Raw genomic sequence first — 16,185 nt, 5'->3', positions numbered from 1 at the left:
CTCAGAGGGGCACTCATGCAAAAACAAAGCTGCTGTGTTTTAGACTAAAGTCCTCATATGTGGACATAATTTTTTTCAGAAACTATATTCAAAATTCTTTGTTTTTACACTAATCAGGTGCCAATTAGCCCAATTAGCAAAAAAAAAAAAAGCATGACATGCAAGAGTTTGGGTTTTAGAAGGTTTTAGTACTGAAAGTAAAGCTACAGTACTGTATTATGTAGTTTTTACAGAAAGCAATGGAATGTTCTCAGAGTGAAAGGCAGAACAAGAGCTTCTTATATGGTCAGCTTGATCGCTTAATTGTGTATATATATATCACAAAAATTATTTTGGACAATATTGCACACCCCTAGTCAAGGTAGGCAGGGTCCCTGGTAGGATGGGTTCTTAGTAGGATGTGCTCACTAGTACAGGTCCTATGAAAAGTCCTTCTCTGTAGCCTGTTGGTAATTTTGTGCTGACACTGAGGCGGGAAATTCATGTGATTTTTTTTTATTTGTTAAAATAAAATATATATTTTAAATCAAATACTGCACCAGAGTATTAATTTCCTGTTATTTTCATGTTGCTTTACCACCCTGCATTGGACAGCGAATTGTGGGTAACCAAGAGCCAATGAAGGATACATCAGTTCCTTCCATCAGATCACTTCATACATTACTTGCATTTCTCAGCTGTATTCGAAGGATCCTTCACTGTGGATTAACCATTTTATGACATAAAAGGTAAGAAATGCAGCCAATCCAAGATGCAGCTTGCACTTTGGAACACAGCTTATGTGTTGCACATTGTGCAGTCACACAGGACTGGGTTGAGAAGCCCTGCTTTTTGTCTCTTTTTCAAACAACTGTGTTTAACTGTTGTTTCCAATGATTTATTCTGGTTAATGTGGCTCACTTTTTGGACACTCCTCTCTGCAAACATTAGGCTGTGTTGGTGTTGCAGATGGTTTGGTAGGTGTTTGTATCTGTTGGAGAATGTTGGATCTGTGGGCAGTGGACTTTAAAACTAGTCAGTTTTAAAAGCAATGTTCCAAACGGACGGATAATACAAGCATGAAGACACCCACACACACACACAGTCCTGCTCTCGCTAAGCCCTGTCTGTGGGAAGGGATGGACATGATTGAGGGTCCATCCATCCCCTCACACTGACAGTGATCTCTCTCTCAGACAGCAGCCGTAGTCTGTTCTCTCTGACAGCCTCTGGATTCTGCTGGCCTGATCCACCAACGCACATGCACCACCCACAGAGCTGCTCTTCTATAGGGGAGAAAATCAGTTCAGAGAGCCTGGGAGCTCCTTACTTATTCAGCCTGATCCTGTATTGACGTGACCTTTAACCACAAGGGATTTGACATGGTTCACTCCAGTCTTTGGCCATGCCATCATTACCAAACCTTCTCGCAGCAATAAAGACGTAAATGACGTCTTTGAAGCATTTTTCTGTCAATGCTGCTATGCTGCTTCTGAATCAGGCTTGACAGTTAACATACAGTAACTAAGTAAGTTACTCTCACGTGGCTCGTGCTGAGAGCATGCCTCCACCTCAAGCTGTGAACAGGCTAATCCGATGAATACACACTGAGTGTTATAGGCTGCGTTTGATTTTTTAATATGTTAGGCCTCGCATGTGGGTGATGGCAGGGTGGAGGTGGAGGCAGAGCAGAGGAGGGGCGTGTGGGAGGCTCTCTACTACCACTGGGAATGAGAATACACAATATAAAAGCTCTGTTGGGACAGTACTCATTTTACCTGGGGAGGTGGAGTAAAGTGATTATTATCATTATGACATTTTCAGTAGAGATGCACCAAATATTCGACTGAAAGTGGCAACTGAAGATTTGCCACCCCTTGCAATTCTAATTTCTAACTGCCTGATTCTAATTCTACTAATAAAAATGGAAAAAATTGTGTAAAGATCATTTTAAACCTTTTAAATTGTTCTAGAACGTTTATAATATGCAAATTTTTAATTATTTACAGTTTTTCACACTTTCATTAAAAAGCTACTTTTCTAATGAACCCCCAACTGCAATTGAGGCTGCAGTCTAGGTAAATATAAAAAAATATAAAACTCTATATTTTGATACAATATTTGTGAAAGCAGCTTAATTATTCACTGCATTTACTTTTAAATTTGTTTGCACTTTTCATGCATTAAATATGCTACACTTTTTGTTTGTGGTACATTTTTGTTGTTAAGGTAAAGCTTGTGTGGTACACCAAATTTTCGACTGAATTCACACATAATAAGAAATATCTGCATAAATGACTGAGATGGGAGCGGCTACTTGATTTAAGTACTGCTTCCACATCCAAATCAATGAGAAAGAGAATCTACAGTATCTAAAGCCCTACTGAGGCAGTATTAGTGTTCTACCTAGGGAGGTGGGTTATTTGGCTGAAAATGGCTAAAAACAGGCGCTTTAACTAAAATAAGTGAAAAAACTTCAAACTTTAAACTAAACAATTATTGGATTTATTAAGTCCTATTTTAATGTTTCTTCTAACAGTCAGACACAGCCAGCAAAAGACTGGGTAAGAAGAGCTGATAAACAGCAGATTTAAGTTCATTTTTACACTCTATTTGCATAAATTAAATTAAATAAAGCGTTTAGAAAAACTTATCATGCTTAGTATGAGTTTACAAAGCTTTATTTTTTTTCTAAAAGGTAGTTTTATGATAGCTTTTATTGAAAAGCAAATCAATTTCACTGACACTGAACACTCCAGTATCAGTTACAATTTCACTGCCTTTACCTTTTGTAAAATTAGCAGTAAAACCTTAATCTCATATTATGTTAGTTCCATGCAAACCTGAAATAAAGCACTAGATAAGCAGCACTTTGGTTGTGTTTTCTTTTTGAGCTCCACATTACAGTTTTAAAACTATAGGGATTCAAAGATTCTCTCAACATTTTTAATGAGGTTGGCTGTAAAAAGTAAAGTACCCTGATCTTGAGGGACTATGCAGGAAGATTATAGAAGCCCTATTAGATGTTGTGTTACCAAATTTGTCTGGAAAGGTTAGTGCTGCTCTAGTTGGTATATACAGTTGTGGTCAAAAGTTTACATACACTTGTAAAAAAACATAATGTTATGGCTGTCTTGAGTTTTCAATAAGTTCTACAACTCTTATTTTTCTGTGATAGAGTGATCGGAACACATACATGTTTGTCACAAAAAACAGTCATAAAATTTGGTTCTTTCATAAATTTATTATGGGTCTGCTGAAAATGTCACCAAATCTGCTGGGTCAAAAATATACATACAGCAACATTAGTATTTGGTTACATGTCCCTTGGCCATTTTCACGGCAACTTGGCGCTTTTGGTAGCCATCCACAAGCTCCTGGCAAGCTTCAGGTCGAATGTTTGACCACTCTTCTTGACAGAATTGGTGCAGTTCAGCTAAATGTGATGGTTTTCTTGCATGAACCCATTTCTTTAGCACTGTCCACATGTTCTCAATGGGGTTTAAGTCAGGACTTTGGGAAGGCCATTCTAAAACCTTAATTCTAGCCTGGTTTAGCCATTCCTTTACCACTTTTGATGTGTGTTTTGGGTCATTGTCTTCTTGGAACACCCAACTGCGCCCAAGACCCAACCTTCGGGCTGATGGTTTTAAGTTTTCCTGCAGAATTTGGAGGTAATCCTCCTTCTTCATTATCCCATTTACTTTCTGCAAAGAACCAGTTCCACTGGCAGCAAAACATCCCCAGAGCATAATACTACCACCACCATGCTTGACAGTAGGCATGGTGTTCCTGGGATTAAAGGCCTCACCTTTTCTCCTCCAAACATATTGCTGGGTGTTGTGGCCAAACAGCTCAATTTTTGTTTCGTCTGACCAGAGAACTTTCCTCCAGAAGGTTTTATCTTTGTCCATGTGATCAGCAGCAAACTTCAGCCGAGTCTTAAGGTGCCTTTTCTGGAGCAAGGGCTTCTTTCTTGCACGGCAGCCTCTCAGTCCATGGCGATGTAAAACACGCTTGACTGTGGAGACTGACACCTGTGTTCCATCAGCTTCCAAATCCTTGCAGACCTGCTTCTTGGTGATTCTTGGTTGACTCTTGAACATCCTGACCAATCTCCTCTCGGCAGCATGTGATAGCTTGCGTTTTCTTCCTGATCGTGGCAGTGACACAACTGTTCCATGCACTTTATACTTGCGTATAATTGTCTGCACAGTTGCTCTTGGGACCTGTAGCTGCTTTGAAATGGCTCCAAGTGACTTCCCTGACTTGTTCAAGTCAATAATTCGCTTTTTCAGATCCACACTGAGTTCCTTTGACTTTCCCATTGTAGCTTTTGTAGCTGAGTCTAATCACTGGGTCAAATGAGCCCTATTTAAATGGGCTCATGAGAAGTCAACAGCTGTAGTCAATCAGAATCACTTACAAGAAGTGAAGAGGCCATGACATGAAGCTAATTTGATTGACACAACTCGCTACATCACCAAAATTGACAAATTTTGTTGCTGTATGTATATTTTTGACCCAGCAGATTTGGTGACATTTTCAGCAGACCCATAATAAATTTATGAAAGAACCAAATTTTATGACTGTTTTTTGTGACAAACATGTATGTGTTCTGATCACTCTATCACAGAAAAATAAGAGTTGTAGAACTTATTGAAAACTCAAGACAGCCATAACATTATGTTTTTTTACAAGTGTATGTAAACTTTTGACCACAACTGTAGCTTTTTAATAGTATGACTGTTGAATATATAGTGACTATAATCTTGAAATAAATCTATGGGGGGCTATGGAATCTGTTTCACACTATTAGGGGTCCCTGGATGCTGAAACCCTGGAATGGAAACCCTGATTTAAAACCCTGATTTAAGGCACTGTGACCTATAACTATTAACAGACTTATAATAGAATTTTACTGTTTAACTGTGCAGCAACAGGACTGGTATTTACAAAGCAGGCCTGAATTAGAGGATGATCTCAGAATACCCGCAGCAATCTGTTACACAATGATGTTTTGTTCATATTTTATAATTTATAGTAAGCCATTCTGTGCCCTAAACCACATGCACAATTATGCACCAGCTTAACGAAGACTGAGATGTGGTTTGCGCGGGTTGAAAGAAGTGTGTGGGTGTGTATTTACAGGACAGATTAAAGTGACATCTGACTTTCAGTGTATGTTTGAATACAAATATTATTGTTAGCCATGCTGATCTTGGAAAAGTGGAAAAGTGTTTACATTTCCTTTTAATGCTTTGTTTTTTCATTGCAAATACACTTACACGTACACTAACATGCCTAAGTCATAGGGCAGAAACGAGTATTGTTAGGCCTATCACTCTAAGAACTTTTTTGTGGACGATATATTGTCCCAGAAATTATTGCGATACACAATATTTTTGTAATTTTAAGACTATTAAATGCCACTGACATAATGATAGCAGAATAGCATAAACAAGTAATTATGCACTTTTTAAAGAAAGCAAAAATTTGAATAATCATTTATTATGATTAGTTTGGAAATTATATACTTATTCCTTCACCTACTTTAGTCCACACTGTGTGTATGGAGTCAGAGTTATTGAAACATGACTGGCTAAAATACTTTTCACTGTTATATGTGTGAACAAAAATAAAAATAAACACAATAGACGATATCACGATTATCAAAAATGATTGAGGTCATGTTCATTTATTGTACGATTAATCGATATTGCAATTATTGTGACAGGCCTACACATTGTGTCCCATGATTTTGCCATGTCCCATGGAAGCTAGGGTGATTTTTGGGAGAGTTCACAATGACAATTGTAGCTAGAAGATGCTGCAGGTCACAATTATTACCATCCACTGTTCTATCCACTGTTTATGCCTTTTAGGGAGTATTTCCGGTACATACACAACACAAATGTTTAAGGGAAGTTAAATGTCTCCCTCAGGCTTATACAGGTGTGGGCATTTTCCAGCCATCCCCTGAAATAACACCTTATAATTAATTTACATACTGCTATCCCACGACTTTTGGCATGTCAGTGTAAATATACACAATACATCAACCATAATATTAAAACCACTGACAGATGAAGTCATTGACATGAGTATCTGGTTATTATGGCATGTGTCAAGGGGTGGGCAGAATATTAGGAAGCAAGTGAACAGTAAGTTCAATCTGTGATGTCTAGACGACTGCGTCAGACAACCACCAAAACATCAAGCAGATCTTGTGGGAGATCTTTGTACAACATGGACAGAAAAGGCGATGTGCGATAAATCTATAGAACATTTCGATATTGATGTAAAGCACAATAAATTAAGATGCTAAATTAGCTGCAGTCATTTTTTTCAGGATAAGAAGTAGTTTGCCGTGTGCTTTTACTGTTGACTTATACATCACTTTGCCTCACTGCATTCGGCCTCAATATACAGAAGTTTGCCCCTTCATGATTTCTTTTTTTTTTTTTTTTGCTTTTTTGTCACGCTTAAATGTTTTAGATCATCAACAAAAAAGACAACAAACGTACACACAAAATACAGTTATAAAATGAAGGAACTTAATTAATTTAGAAAAAAATCCAAACACTGTGTGAAAAAGTGTTTGCCCCCCAGTTTATTACACCACACCCAGGCCTGATTACTGCCACAGCTGTTCTCAATCAAGAAATCACTTAAATAGGACCTGTCTGACAAAGTGAAGTCCATCAAAAGAAAGTATTTGAGATCTATCAGTCTGAAAAAAGGTTATAAAGCCATTTCTAAAGTTTGGGACTCCAGTGAACCACAGTGAGGGCCATCATTTACAAATGGCAAAAACATGGAACACTGGTGAACCTTCCCAGGAGTGACCGGCCAACCAAAATTACCCCAAGAGCGCAGTGACAACTCATCTAAGAGGTCACAAAAGACCCCACAACAACATTCAAAGAACTGCACGCCTCACTTCAAGCGCTCATGACTCATGCAAAAATGGCCTGCATGGCAGAGTGCCAAGATGAAAACCACTGCTGAGCAATAAGAAAATAAAGGCTCATGTTAATTTTGCCAGAAAACATCTTGATGGTCCCTTAAGACATTTGGGAAAATACTATGTGGACTTACGAGATTAAAGTTGAACTTTTTGCAAGGTGTGTGTCCCATTATATTTGGCGTAAAAGTAACACTTCATTTCAGAAAAGAACATTAAGACTGGTGGTATATGGTGTATATAGTGCTGGTAGTGTGATGGCCTGGGGCATGCAGCAGGACAATGATCCAAAACACACCAGCAAGTCCACCTCTAAATGGCTAAAGAAAAACATGAAAGTGAAGACATTGGAGTGGAAGGTCCACTTCCTGATCTCAAACCTGTTAAAATGCTGCAGCATGACCTTAAAAAATGTGGTTCATGCTCGAAAACCCTCCAATGTTACAACAATTCTGCAAAAAAGAGTGGCCTAAATTCCTCCACAGTGTTGGGAAACACTTATTGCAATTTGCAGTTGTTGCTGCTAAGGCTTATTAGGTTTAGGGTGCAAACTTTTTTCACACAGGGTCTGTTTGGGATTTTTTCATCCTTAATCCTTAAAACGAAAAATAATAGATCACAAAGGGGACAAACATTTTTTTACACCACTGTACCCCTCTCAGCTCCATTATACCTCACTCTGCCCAACACTTACTCCACCCCGCTCTACCTGTCTATCACTCTACCACACTTTGCCTCACTCTATCGTATTCTGCCTCGCTATACCTCTCTCTGCCTCACTCTCACTTGCTCTACCTCACCCTACCTCATCCCACCTCAGTCTACCCCACTCTACCTCACTTTGACCCTAAAGAGTGCCTATCAGAAGTTCACCAAGGAAGGACAACCAGCACCTAAAGGACCTAAAGACCTTGTATTGAGAAGTCCATAATTTGATGGGATGGGTTCTAGTATTTGATTGCATGCTCTGGAATTGGAATGCATGTTCAGATTAGAAAAAAACATTGTTACTGCATGTTCTGGAATTAGAAACCATGCTCTAGAAATTAAGGTAAATGACTTAATTGCATGTTCAGAGCTGGTTTGTTTGTACGGGTGGCGGTCCTACAAAATATTAATCAGACTGTGTTAGTGTTATGTCTGATCACTTTTATGTGCATCTGTATGCACTTATGCAAACCACACACTTCCATCATTGTATTACACTACATTCAGGCTTACACATTCAAACACACATTATCACCCACTCAATCCTCCAGCAGACATATATACATTAGCATCTGCAGATGTGATGTGATAGGGTGGGATGGGGTGAGGGGCGTATGGGTGCATTAAGGAGCTTAGGGTGATTTTTTTCATCAGATTGAGATGGTTATGCACGCTGGCCTTAAGTGGGTGGGCTGCACAAATCTAGGCCACAGGCTAAAGGTTATAGTTCAGACAGGGCCTGCGTGCATGCGGTGCCCCAAACACTGGCACACAACCAGGGCTTCACGAGGCAACAGTGCCTCGAGCACAAACCTTGGCTAATTTTGCATAAAAGTAGCCGTCTATAACAGTGATGGAGCTGACTACCTGTCCGTGCATAATCACATTCAGCTCGAGCCCTGACTCCAGACTCCATCCTTCCTTTCTTTCAACACTGCAGCTCTGAGAATCAACAGGCTTTAAGCGCGAGCGACGCGCGCTAATGTCACGCTCGACAAAAAGACAGGCAGGGAGGCAGCCACTCCCGCAGCGCGAGCGCAGGCGCGAGCTACCATCGTTCACGGGCGTCCCGGCATTATTGAGGCAGCAGGTACTGACAACAGTAGCGAGCTCGCGCCCTATGCATCACAGAGGAGTCGTCCTTCACGTGCACGACCGCCCTCGAACTACAATGCACCTTCACATTCTAAAATTGGAATGCATGCTCAGAATATAATCATAATCATAATATACAAATTATAATAGCAAATTCTAAATTATAATAAACGCTCTAGAATCCGAATGCACACTCAAAATTGTGATAAACATACTTCTTTCATGCTCTAGAATATGAGTGCACACTCTAGAATTAGAATAGATGCCCTATTATCAGAAGATTTAAGAATTAAATACAAACTCTTCTTGTATGTTATACAATTAGAATGCACGCTCTTAAAATAAATGCTCAAAATTAGAACTAACACTATTTTTGCACACTCCAACTTAGATTTCAGGCCCTGGAATTAGAACAAGTGCTTTAGAATTAGAATGCATGCTCGTAAGAGCTAAAATAAATGCTCAGAATTAGAAAAAACACTATTATTATTATGCACACTCTAGAAGTAAAATGCACACTACACTTAGAACAAATGCTCTTATTGGATGTTAAAGATTCCTAATGCATGCTCTATAATTAAAATTCTTGCTCAGTATTAGAATAAACTATTGTATTGGATGTTTTGAATAAGAATACAAGCTCTAGAATTAGAATGCATGCTCTAGAATTAGAATGCATACAGTAGAATTGTAATAAATGTTCTTATTTAATGTATTAGAAGTTAAATGCATGCTCTTGAATCAGAATGTATGAATAGATTTAGAATAAATATTATTGAATGATCTACATCAGATGCACGCTCAACAATTAGAATGCACACTCTAGAATTGTGATAAAGGTTCTTGTTTAATGTTTTAGAAATTGAATACACATTCTAAAATAAGAATGTATGCTCTAGAATTAAAATTAATGCTTTGATTGCATGTTCTAGAATGTAATTGGACGCCCAGAATTCAAATAACTTTACTGCACATTCTAAATTAGAATGCATACTTCAGAAATGTAATAAATGCTCTTGATGATGTTCTAGAATAAGAATACATACTCCAGAATTGTAATAAATGCTCTTGTTTAATGTTCAAGAATCTGAATGCACGCTTAGAATTAGAATAAACATTATTGCACCTTCTGAATTAGATTGCACTCTCTAGTTTTAGAATGCACGCTCAGAATTGTAAGAAACGTTCTTGTTTCATGTTCTGAAAACAGAATGCTCGCTCTAGAGTAGAATGACCACAGATGAGAATACACGGTCCAGAAGCACGTTCAGCATTCCAGAGCGTTCCAGTTGCATGCTCCCAAAACGAGCAGCATCCGTGCACAGCATCTGCACGGGGGAGGAGGAACATGGCTGTAACACTCTCTCCTCTAGGCATGGCTGTGATAGTGGTCAAGAAGCGAGGTTCTGTGTGCTGCACGTTCACAGCATGGGTGTGCCATTGATCAGGGAGGCAAACCGGTGCACGCGAGATAATGCACTCATTATCACCATCCTGCTCCTGCGGCCGCTCGCCATTAGCACGCGACGGATAGTAAGCGAGCGAGGCGGCATCCGGCTCCTCCGTACCGCCGCGCCGCCGCAACAAAAGCAGCGAGCGGGTGTAGCGCTCACGAGCATCAGCCACAACAATAAAAACTGCGGGAAAGCGCGCGACTGTGCTCGCGCAGCCCGGCGGCGTTACCTGTCCTGAAGAACGGCTCCGTGTCCGGGTCGGTCGGTCCTTCCTCCGCCGCCTCGGCAGAATTCATCTTTCTCCTCTTCTTTTCTTTTTTTCCGCCCTTCAACAATACGCTCCAGCTGTTGATGGCACCCCCCGCGGGCTTTCCCTAAGCCTGGATCTGCCCCCCCTCCTGCCCAGATTATCTGTGCCACCCCTTCGAGCGCGTGGCCGCCTCCATTTAGTCCAGCTCGGGAGCTCGAGCGAGCTCGTGGCCGTTGATGTCCGCTGGTCCTGAGGCGGCTTCTCCGTACACCACCACTACCACCACCACCACTACCTCCACCACCTCCTCCTCCCCTCCACTCCTCCCTGCCCACCCTCCTCTTTACTACACTACCCCAGCCACCGCGCCGCCGCCGCACCGGGCGCTATTGTTCACCGCCTCTGCCAGAAACCACCCCCCCTCCCGGTAACACGGAGGGGCAAATGAGCCCATTCTCTTTTTTTGGGCCAAATGACTGACTGTATGGCAAAAAAAACCCATACTGTAAAAAAAATATATATATATATATATATATATATATATATATATATATATATATATATATATATATATATATATATATATATATATACACACACACAGCTCTGGAAAAAAAATCAAGAGAGTTTCTGAATCAGTTTCTCTGATTTTGCTATTTATAGGTATATGTTTGAGTAAAATGAACATTGTTATTTTATTCTATAAACTACAGACAGCATTTCTCCCAAATTCCAAATAAAAACATTGTCATTTTAAGCATTTTTTTTTTTGCAGAAAATGAGAAATGAGCGTTTAGAAATCAATATTTGGTCAAATAACCCTGTTTTTTAATTGCAGTTTTCAAGCAGCTTGGCATGTTCTCCACCAGTCTTACACACTGCTTTTGGATAACTTTATGCCTGCACTCCTGGTGGAAAAATTCAAGCAGTTCAGCTTAGTTTGATGGCTTACGATCATCCATCTTCCTCTTGATTATATTCCAGAGGTTTTCAATTTGGTAAAATAAAAAAAACAATTATGTTTAAGTGGTTTCTTATTATTTTTAGAGCTGTATATATAAAGAGTCAGTTAAAAGAGCCAAACCCACAAACCTATTACATGGGCAACGGTAGGAAATAATATGATGAATAATAGAAATGGGATGATGCCCATTAATAATGTTTTTGATTTTATGAATTACAACCTCTTTGTTCCTCATTGATCAATAACACATTTATTTTGTTTTTAATACCAAGACTTTAAGATATATATTATACATAAATGAGCTCTATTTTGATTGGCTGTAGCATAAACTCTCAACCATGAGTCTCCTTATTGCTTCTTTACTATTTCGAATCCACATATATCTGATATTTCACAAAGCTACTTTAATCCTGGTTTGAATTCCAGGTCCATCAGCAACCAGAGCCTTAAAGATACAATTGATCATGCTCTCTCTGAGTGAGTAGACGGCCGTCTCTGCCTTTACCACTTCTGTGTGATGTTGGTCAGCACAGGTGTCTGTTAGCTGATGAATCAGAGCTGGGGATACAGCCCTTTCCTCAGAGAGCGCTAGCTAGCCAGTAATGGTTTGAAAAAAAAGAGGCAGAGTATATAATATACTAATTCACATGTATTAGAGAGTATACTAGTCTTCACCCTCTTAGTGTTGGGAGCATTACTGGGACTCCTAATGACTGGGTGAGGTAATTGGATTTCCAAAGTGGGGAGAGACAGGGATACAATTAGAAAACAAAAAAGAAGAAAATGTGCTTCATTTTTGCACTGTATCTAGGAGCTTATTACAAATATCTAGCAAACAGTACATATTCAGAAAGAATAATTTTTGAGTGTGGTTACAGTTAACACTATTATCATACAATGCATTACAAAGTAGAAAGGGAGGAGCTGAATACTTCTGGAACAATAATAGGAAAGATGGCAAATACAAATCAATGTAAGATATGGTGGAAGCTTGTACATAAAATGTTTAACATCTGCATATTTAAGATTACTATGTACAGTATTATGTATACATTATCAACACCAACTATTCTTTAAAGTTTCAGGAACACACCAAACAGTTTTCATTTAATAGGACTATTTATAAATTCACAATGATTTAAGAGGATAGTTTTTCATATAGTCGAGCAGTAGAACCACAAGCAATTAAAATGTACTGTTTTAAATATTGATTGAAAAGACAGAAAACAGTTAATATTTTGTTACATTCAAATTGTAGAGCATTTCGAGCTAAAGTAGCTAAAGTAATGGATTCTACTAATTAAAATGCAGACTAAAAATGTAAACAAAATTCAGTACAACTCAGTAATAAGACTGCAACTTTTGTAGCCTATAGTCTTTATTTAGTAAACTTATGTATATTATAGTCAAAATCTCATCATTTACCAATCGGGGACGATCCCTGAATCATGAAAATTCATCTTGAAAATCTATTTAAATGGCAAACATTTCAACATTTTATTTTGACTTGGGCATAATAAATTAGCTTAAGTCACACTCTAAACAGGCCACTATCCTGAAGTTGAAGAGGTGGAATCAAATGAACTAATCAACTTGACCAGCATCATGAGTAGATGATTTAGGCAAAAAAGTAAATTTTGCCAAAAATGGCTTAGGCGAGCGATAAGTGATGTTATAGTGTGCAGTATATAGTTGAAACAAAGCTCTGAGCCATTTCTCAGTAGGCTATGCGTTCTGGTGTTGGTAGATATGTTATTGCTTATAGATATGTTATTGCTTCATCCCCAAAAACCGAGGATGATAGTGATTCTCAAAGAACAACAAACCATACCGAGCATTCACTGAACATTTAACGCTGATATGATGGCTGTTCAAACCCATAATTATAAGTTTTAAACCAAAAAAGGTTTTACCAATTGGTTAAACCTTAGTTCAGTTGATTGAAGCTATAATTGTTTAGTCTGGTATTTTGTGAGGTTCATGTGGTAGAATTTGCTAAGGTAATTAGCTTTGGATAATAGTGACTGACGTAAATGCAATTTTTTTACAAAAATCCAGCTTAAGACCAGCTGGTCATCCAGACAAAAAACATACCCTGTGCTGGTTAACAAGCTGGCCTACCAGCATGGTCCTGAGCTGGATTCTTTCAGCAGGGCAGTATTATCCTTAAATATAACTAATAAAATAGTAAGCACACGTGTCTCAGTAGGTGTCATCCAGGGAAACTGTTAAGATTTATAAAAATAAAGATGTATAAAATCAATTTTCTTAATAGTATTATACAGCTCTGTGAAAAAATATGATGAGTTTCTTTGATTTTACCAATTAAAAAACTCTGAAATATAATCAAGAGAAAGATGGATGATCACAAGCCATCAAACCAAGCTGAACTGCTTGAATTTTTGCATCAGGAGTGGCAAGTTATCCAAAAGCAGTGTGTAAGACTGGTGGAGGAGAACGTTCCAAGATGCATGACAACTGCATGAAATTTTAATGTGATTAAAAACCAGGGTTATTCCACCAAATATTGATTTCTGAATCTTAAAACTGTATGAATATAAACTTGTTTTCTTTGCATTATTTGAGGTCTGAAAGCTTTGCATCTTTTTTGTTATTTCAGCCATTTCTCATTTTCTGCAAAGAAATGCTCTAAATGACAATATTTTTATTTGGAATTTGAGAGAAATGCTGTCTGTAGTTTAGTAGAGAGCTGTAGAATAGTCACTGATATATATGAAAAGGTTTTGTTTATGGGCGTGTACCTGCCAATCAACGCTCCGCCTATTATGGACACACCCCCTTTACGTAGCACTGAATGAAAGAAAGGCTAGTTGAAATGTGTGAACTGGAGCACAATTATGTCGTTTCTAGAAGGTAAACGTTCACCAGGAAATCCAGGCTTCCTGTGATTCATACTGAGCCCAGGGTCACTCCAGCTTCCCACAGAAAACAAAGCTGACCTCATAAAAAACACACACACACAAATGGTCCAGCTTCAGACCATCAGGTCATCCAGAAAAAAAAAACATATCCTATGCTGGTAGATTAGATTAACTAGCTCTTGACCAGCAAATGGTATGTTTTTCTGGATGACCACATACAGAGATATACAGACAGACTGCGATAAACATGAAGAGAAACAGTCCTGTTTTTTTCTCAGGTGAGAAAATCAGTTAATCTCACGCTTTGTTTTATGAAAAATACAAATAAATTGAATTATCCCACAAAAACACAAGACTTCTATTAAATTACTGACACGAGCTCGCTGGTGGTGAAATGTCGTCCCCGCGTGGCTGAGTGTTGTAGCGCTTTTGTTGCGTCACAGTAGTGATTCCCCCACACAGCAGATCCCATGATCACTCCAGAACACTAGTGATATACCTTGTCTGATACAAACAAAAAAAACACATAGGTGGGTGAGAAGCATGATGGAACGAATACATGTTTTTAAATAATGTGTCAAATCAACTGCCTGCTTGCAAGATTTTTTTTCTCAAATCCTAACATAATTATGCTCAGAACATTTAACAAATTCTCAATCTCAAACTTCACAGACCTTCACAGTTTTTTTTTAAATAAAAAAACCCTCAGAAGGGTTTGGCTATGCCAAACACAAATGACAACATTTACACAAATGCAGCATTTTCAGTTTTGTGCACTACCACACAAATACTGTAAGAGAAGATCATTAAGAGGATTAGACAGATTAGTAGGTGGATTACGTGTTATATTTTTCACAATGATTGTGACACAGAGAAGGTGTCAATTTGGCACAGTTGTCAGTCATCATACTAGGGACAGAAATAGTAGTGCTATTGGACAGCAATGTAATGGCGCAGGGTATGGTTGGGCCTTTAGGATCTCTTGGGGAGCTTCCAGCTGAGCTCCCAGCATGCTCCCATCAGGGGGATGATTACGAGTGTGTGTTTGTGTGTACGTGTTTGTTTTTGTTTGATTTAGTTTTGGACACTAGTAAACTCAATAGAGTGCACTATTGTTTGAAAAACTGAGAAATCAATAACGTGGCAAGAAAAGACAAAGTCCCCTATTTGCTGCCTTTCATGTAAAGAAAAAGTGATCAAGTGCCCACTAGGGTGCCTTTTCTTCCAATACATTATGATAATGTGCCATCTAAATATATTTTGATAATCTGTCAAAATGAGTACCTATCTATTAGCTATGCGTGCCCTTCTACCTTTTCGGTTGAAAAGGTTGCCCTTATAAAAAAGCTTTATTTTTTTCATGCTTGTCTTTTGAACAGCTGGAGATCACCACTGGATGTGCTGTTCCAACCTCCTGATGTTGGGGTAAAAGGTGAAATAGGGTATTTTCACACCTGAAATTCTGAGCCAAAGTCCAAACCAAGCTTCAAATATTTGTTACACTGTTTACATTTAGTTAAGTTAGTTTTGATTTCCCACTTCAGTTTAGCAAGTGCACTAAACAACTTTACTATATCCTACATGTAGGGATGTCCTTATCACTTTTCTCCCCCCTAAGTCCAAGTAATTTGATTTTAAGTATCAGTAAAATGCAGTAATAAAGAGGGAACACATGCAAATTGTCCATTAGGATGTTTTACAATTACTTTTTTTATTACTAGTGACATGATCAAAAAATACAATTTTATCACAAAAATGTGTTTGTAAAAGTATTATATGGAACTATTCTATGCGTTTTAAAGGATAATAATTGCTAACTAAATATATTTACTTATTATATTTAATACAATATATTTAAGGCATATTTCATTTATTCGAGAAAAAAA

General features: G+C 38.4%; 1 protein-coding gene across 1 annotated transcript in view; it reads right to left on the bottom strand.

Moving 5' to 3' along the window:
• The window catches only part of kalrnb (kalirin RhoGEF kinase b), a 176,322-nt gene extending 165,594 nt beyond the window's left edge, over positions 1–10,728 (bottom strand). The window contains exon 1 of the mRNA XM_022673454.2: positions 10,433–10,728. Coding sequence (XP_022529175.2) covers positions 10,433–10,499 — 67 coding nt within the window. The 5' untranslated portion in view covers positions 10,500–10,728. The remainder of the gene's footprint in view (positions 1–10,432) is intronic.
• Between the last annotated feature and the right edge of the window lie 5,457 nt (positions 10,729–16,185).

The sequence above is a fragment of the Astyanax mexicanus genome, chromosome 5 (genome assembly GCF_023375975.1).
Source record: "Astyanax mexicanus isolate ESR-SI-001 chromosome 5, AstMex3_surface, whole genome shotgun sequence".
Taxonomy (NCBI): domain Eukaryota; kingdom Metazoa; phylum Chordata; class Actinopteri; order Characiformes; family Acestrorhamphidae; genus Astyanax; species Astyanax mexicanus.
The sequence above is the reverse complement of the archived record's forward strand: the minus strand, read 5'-3'. Positions and strand labels throughout refer to the sequence as shown.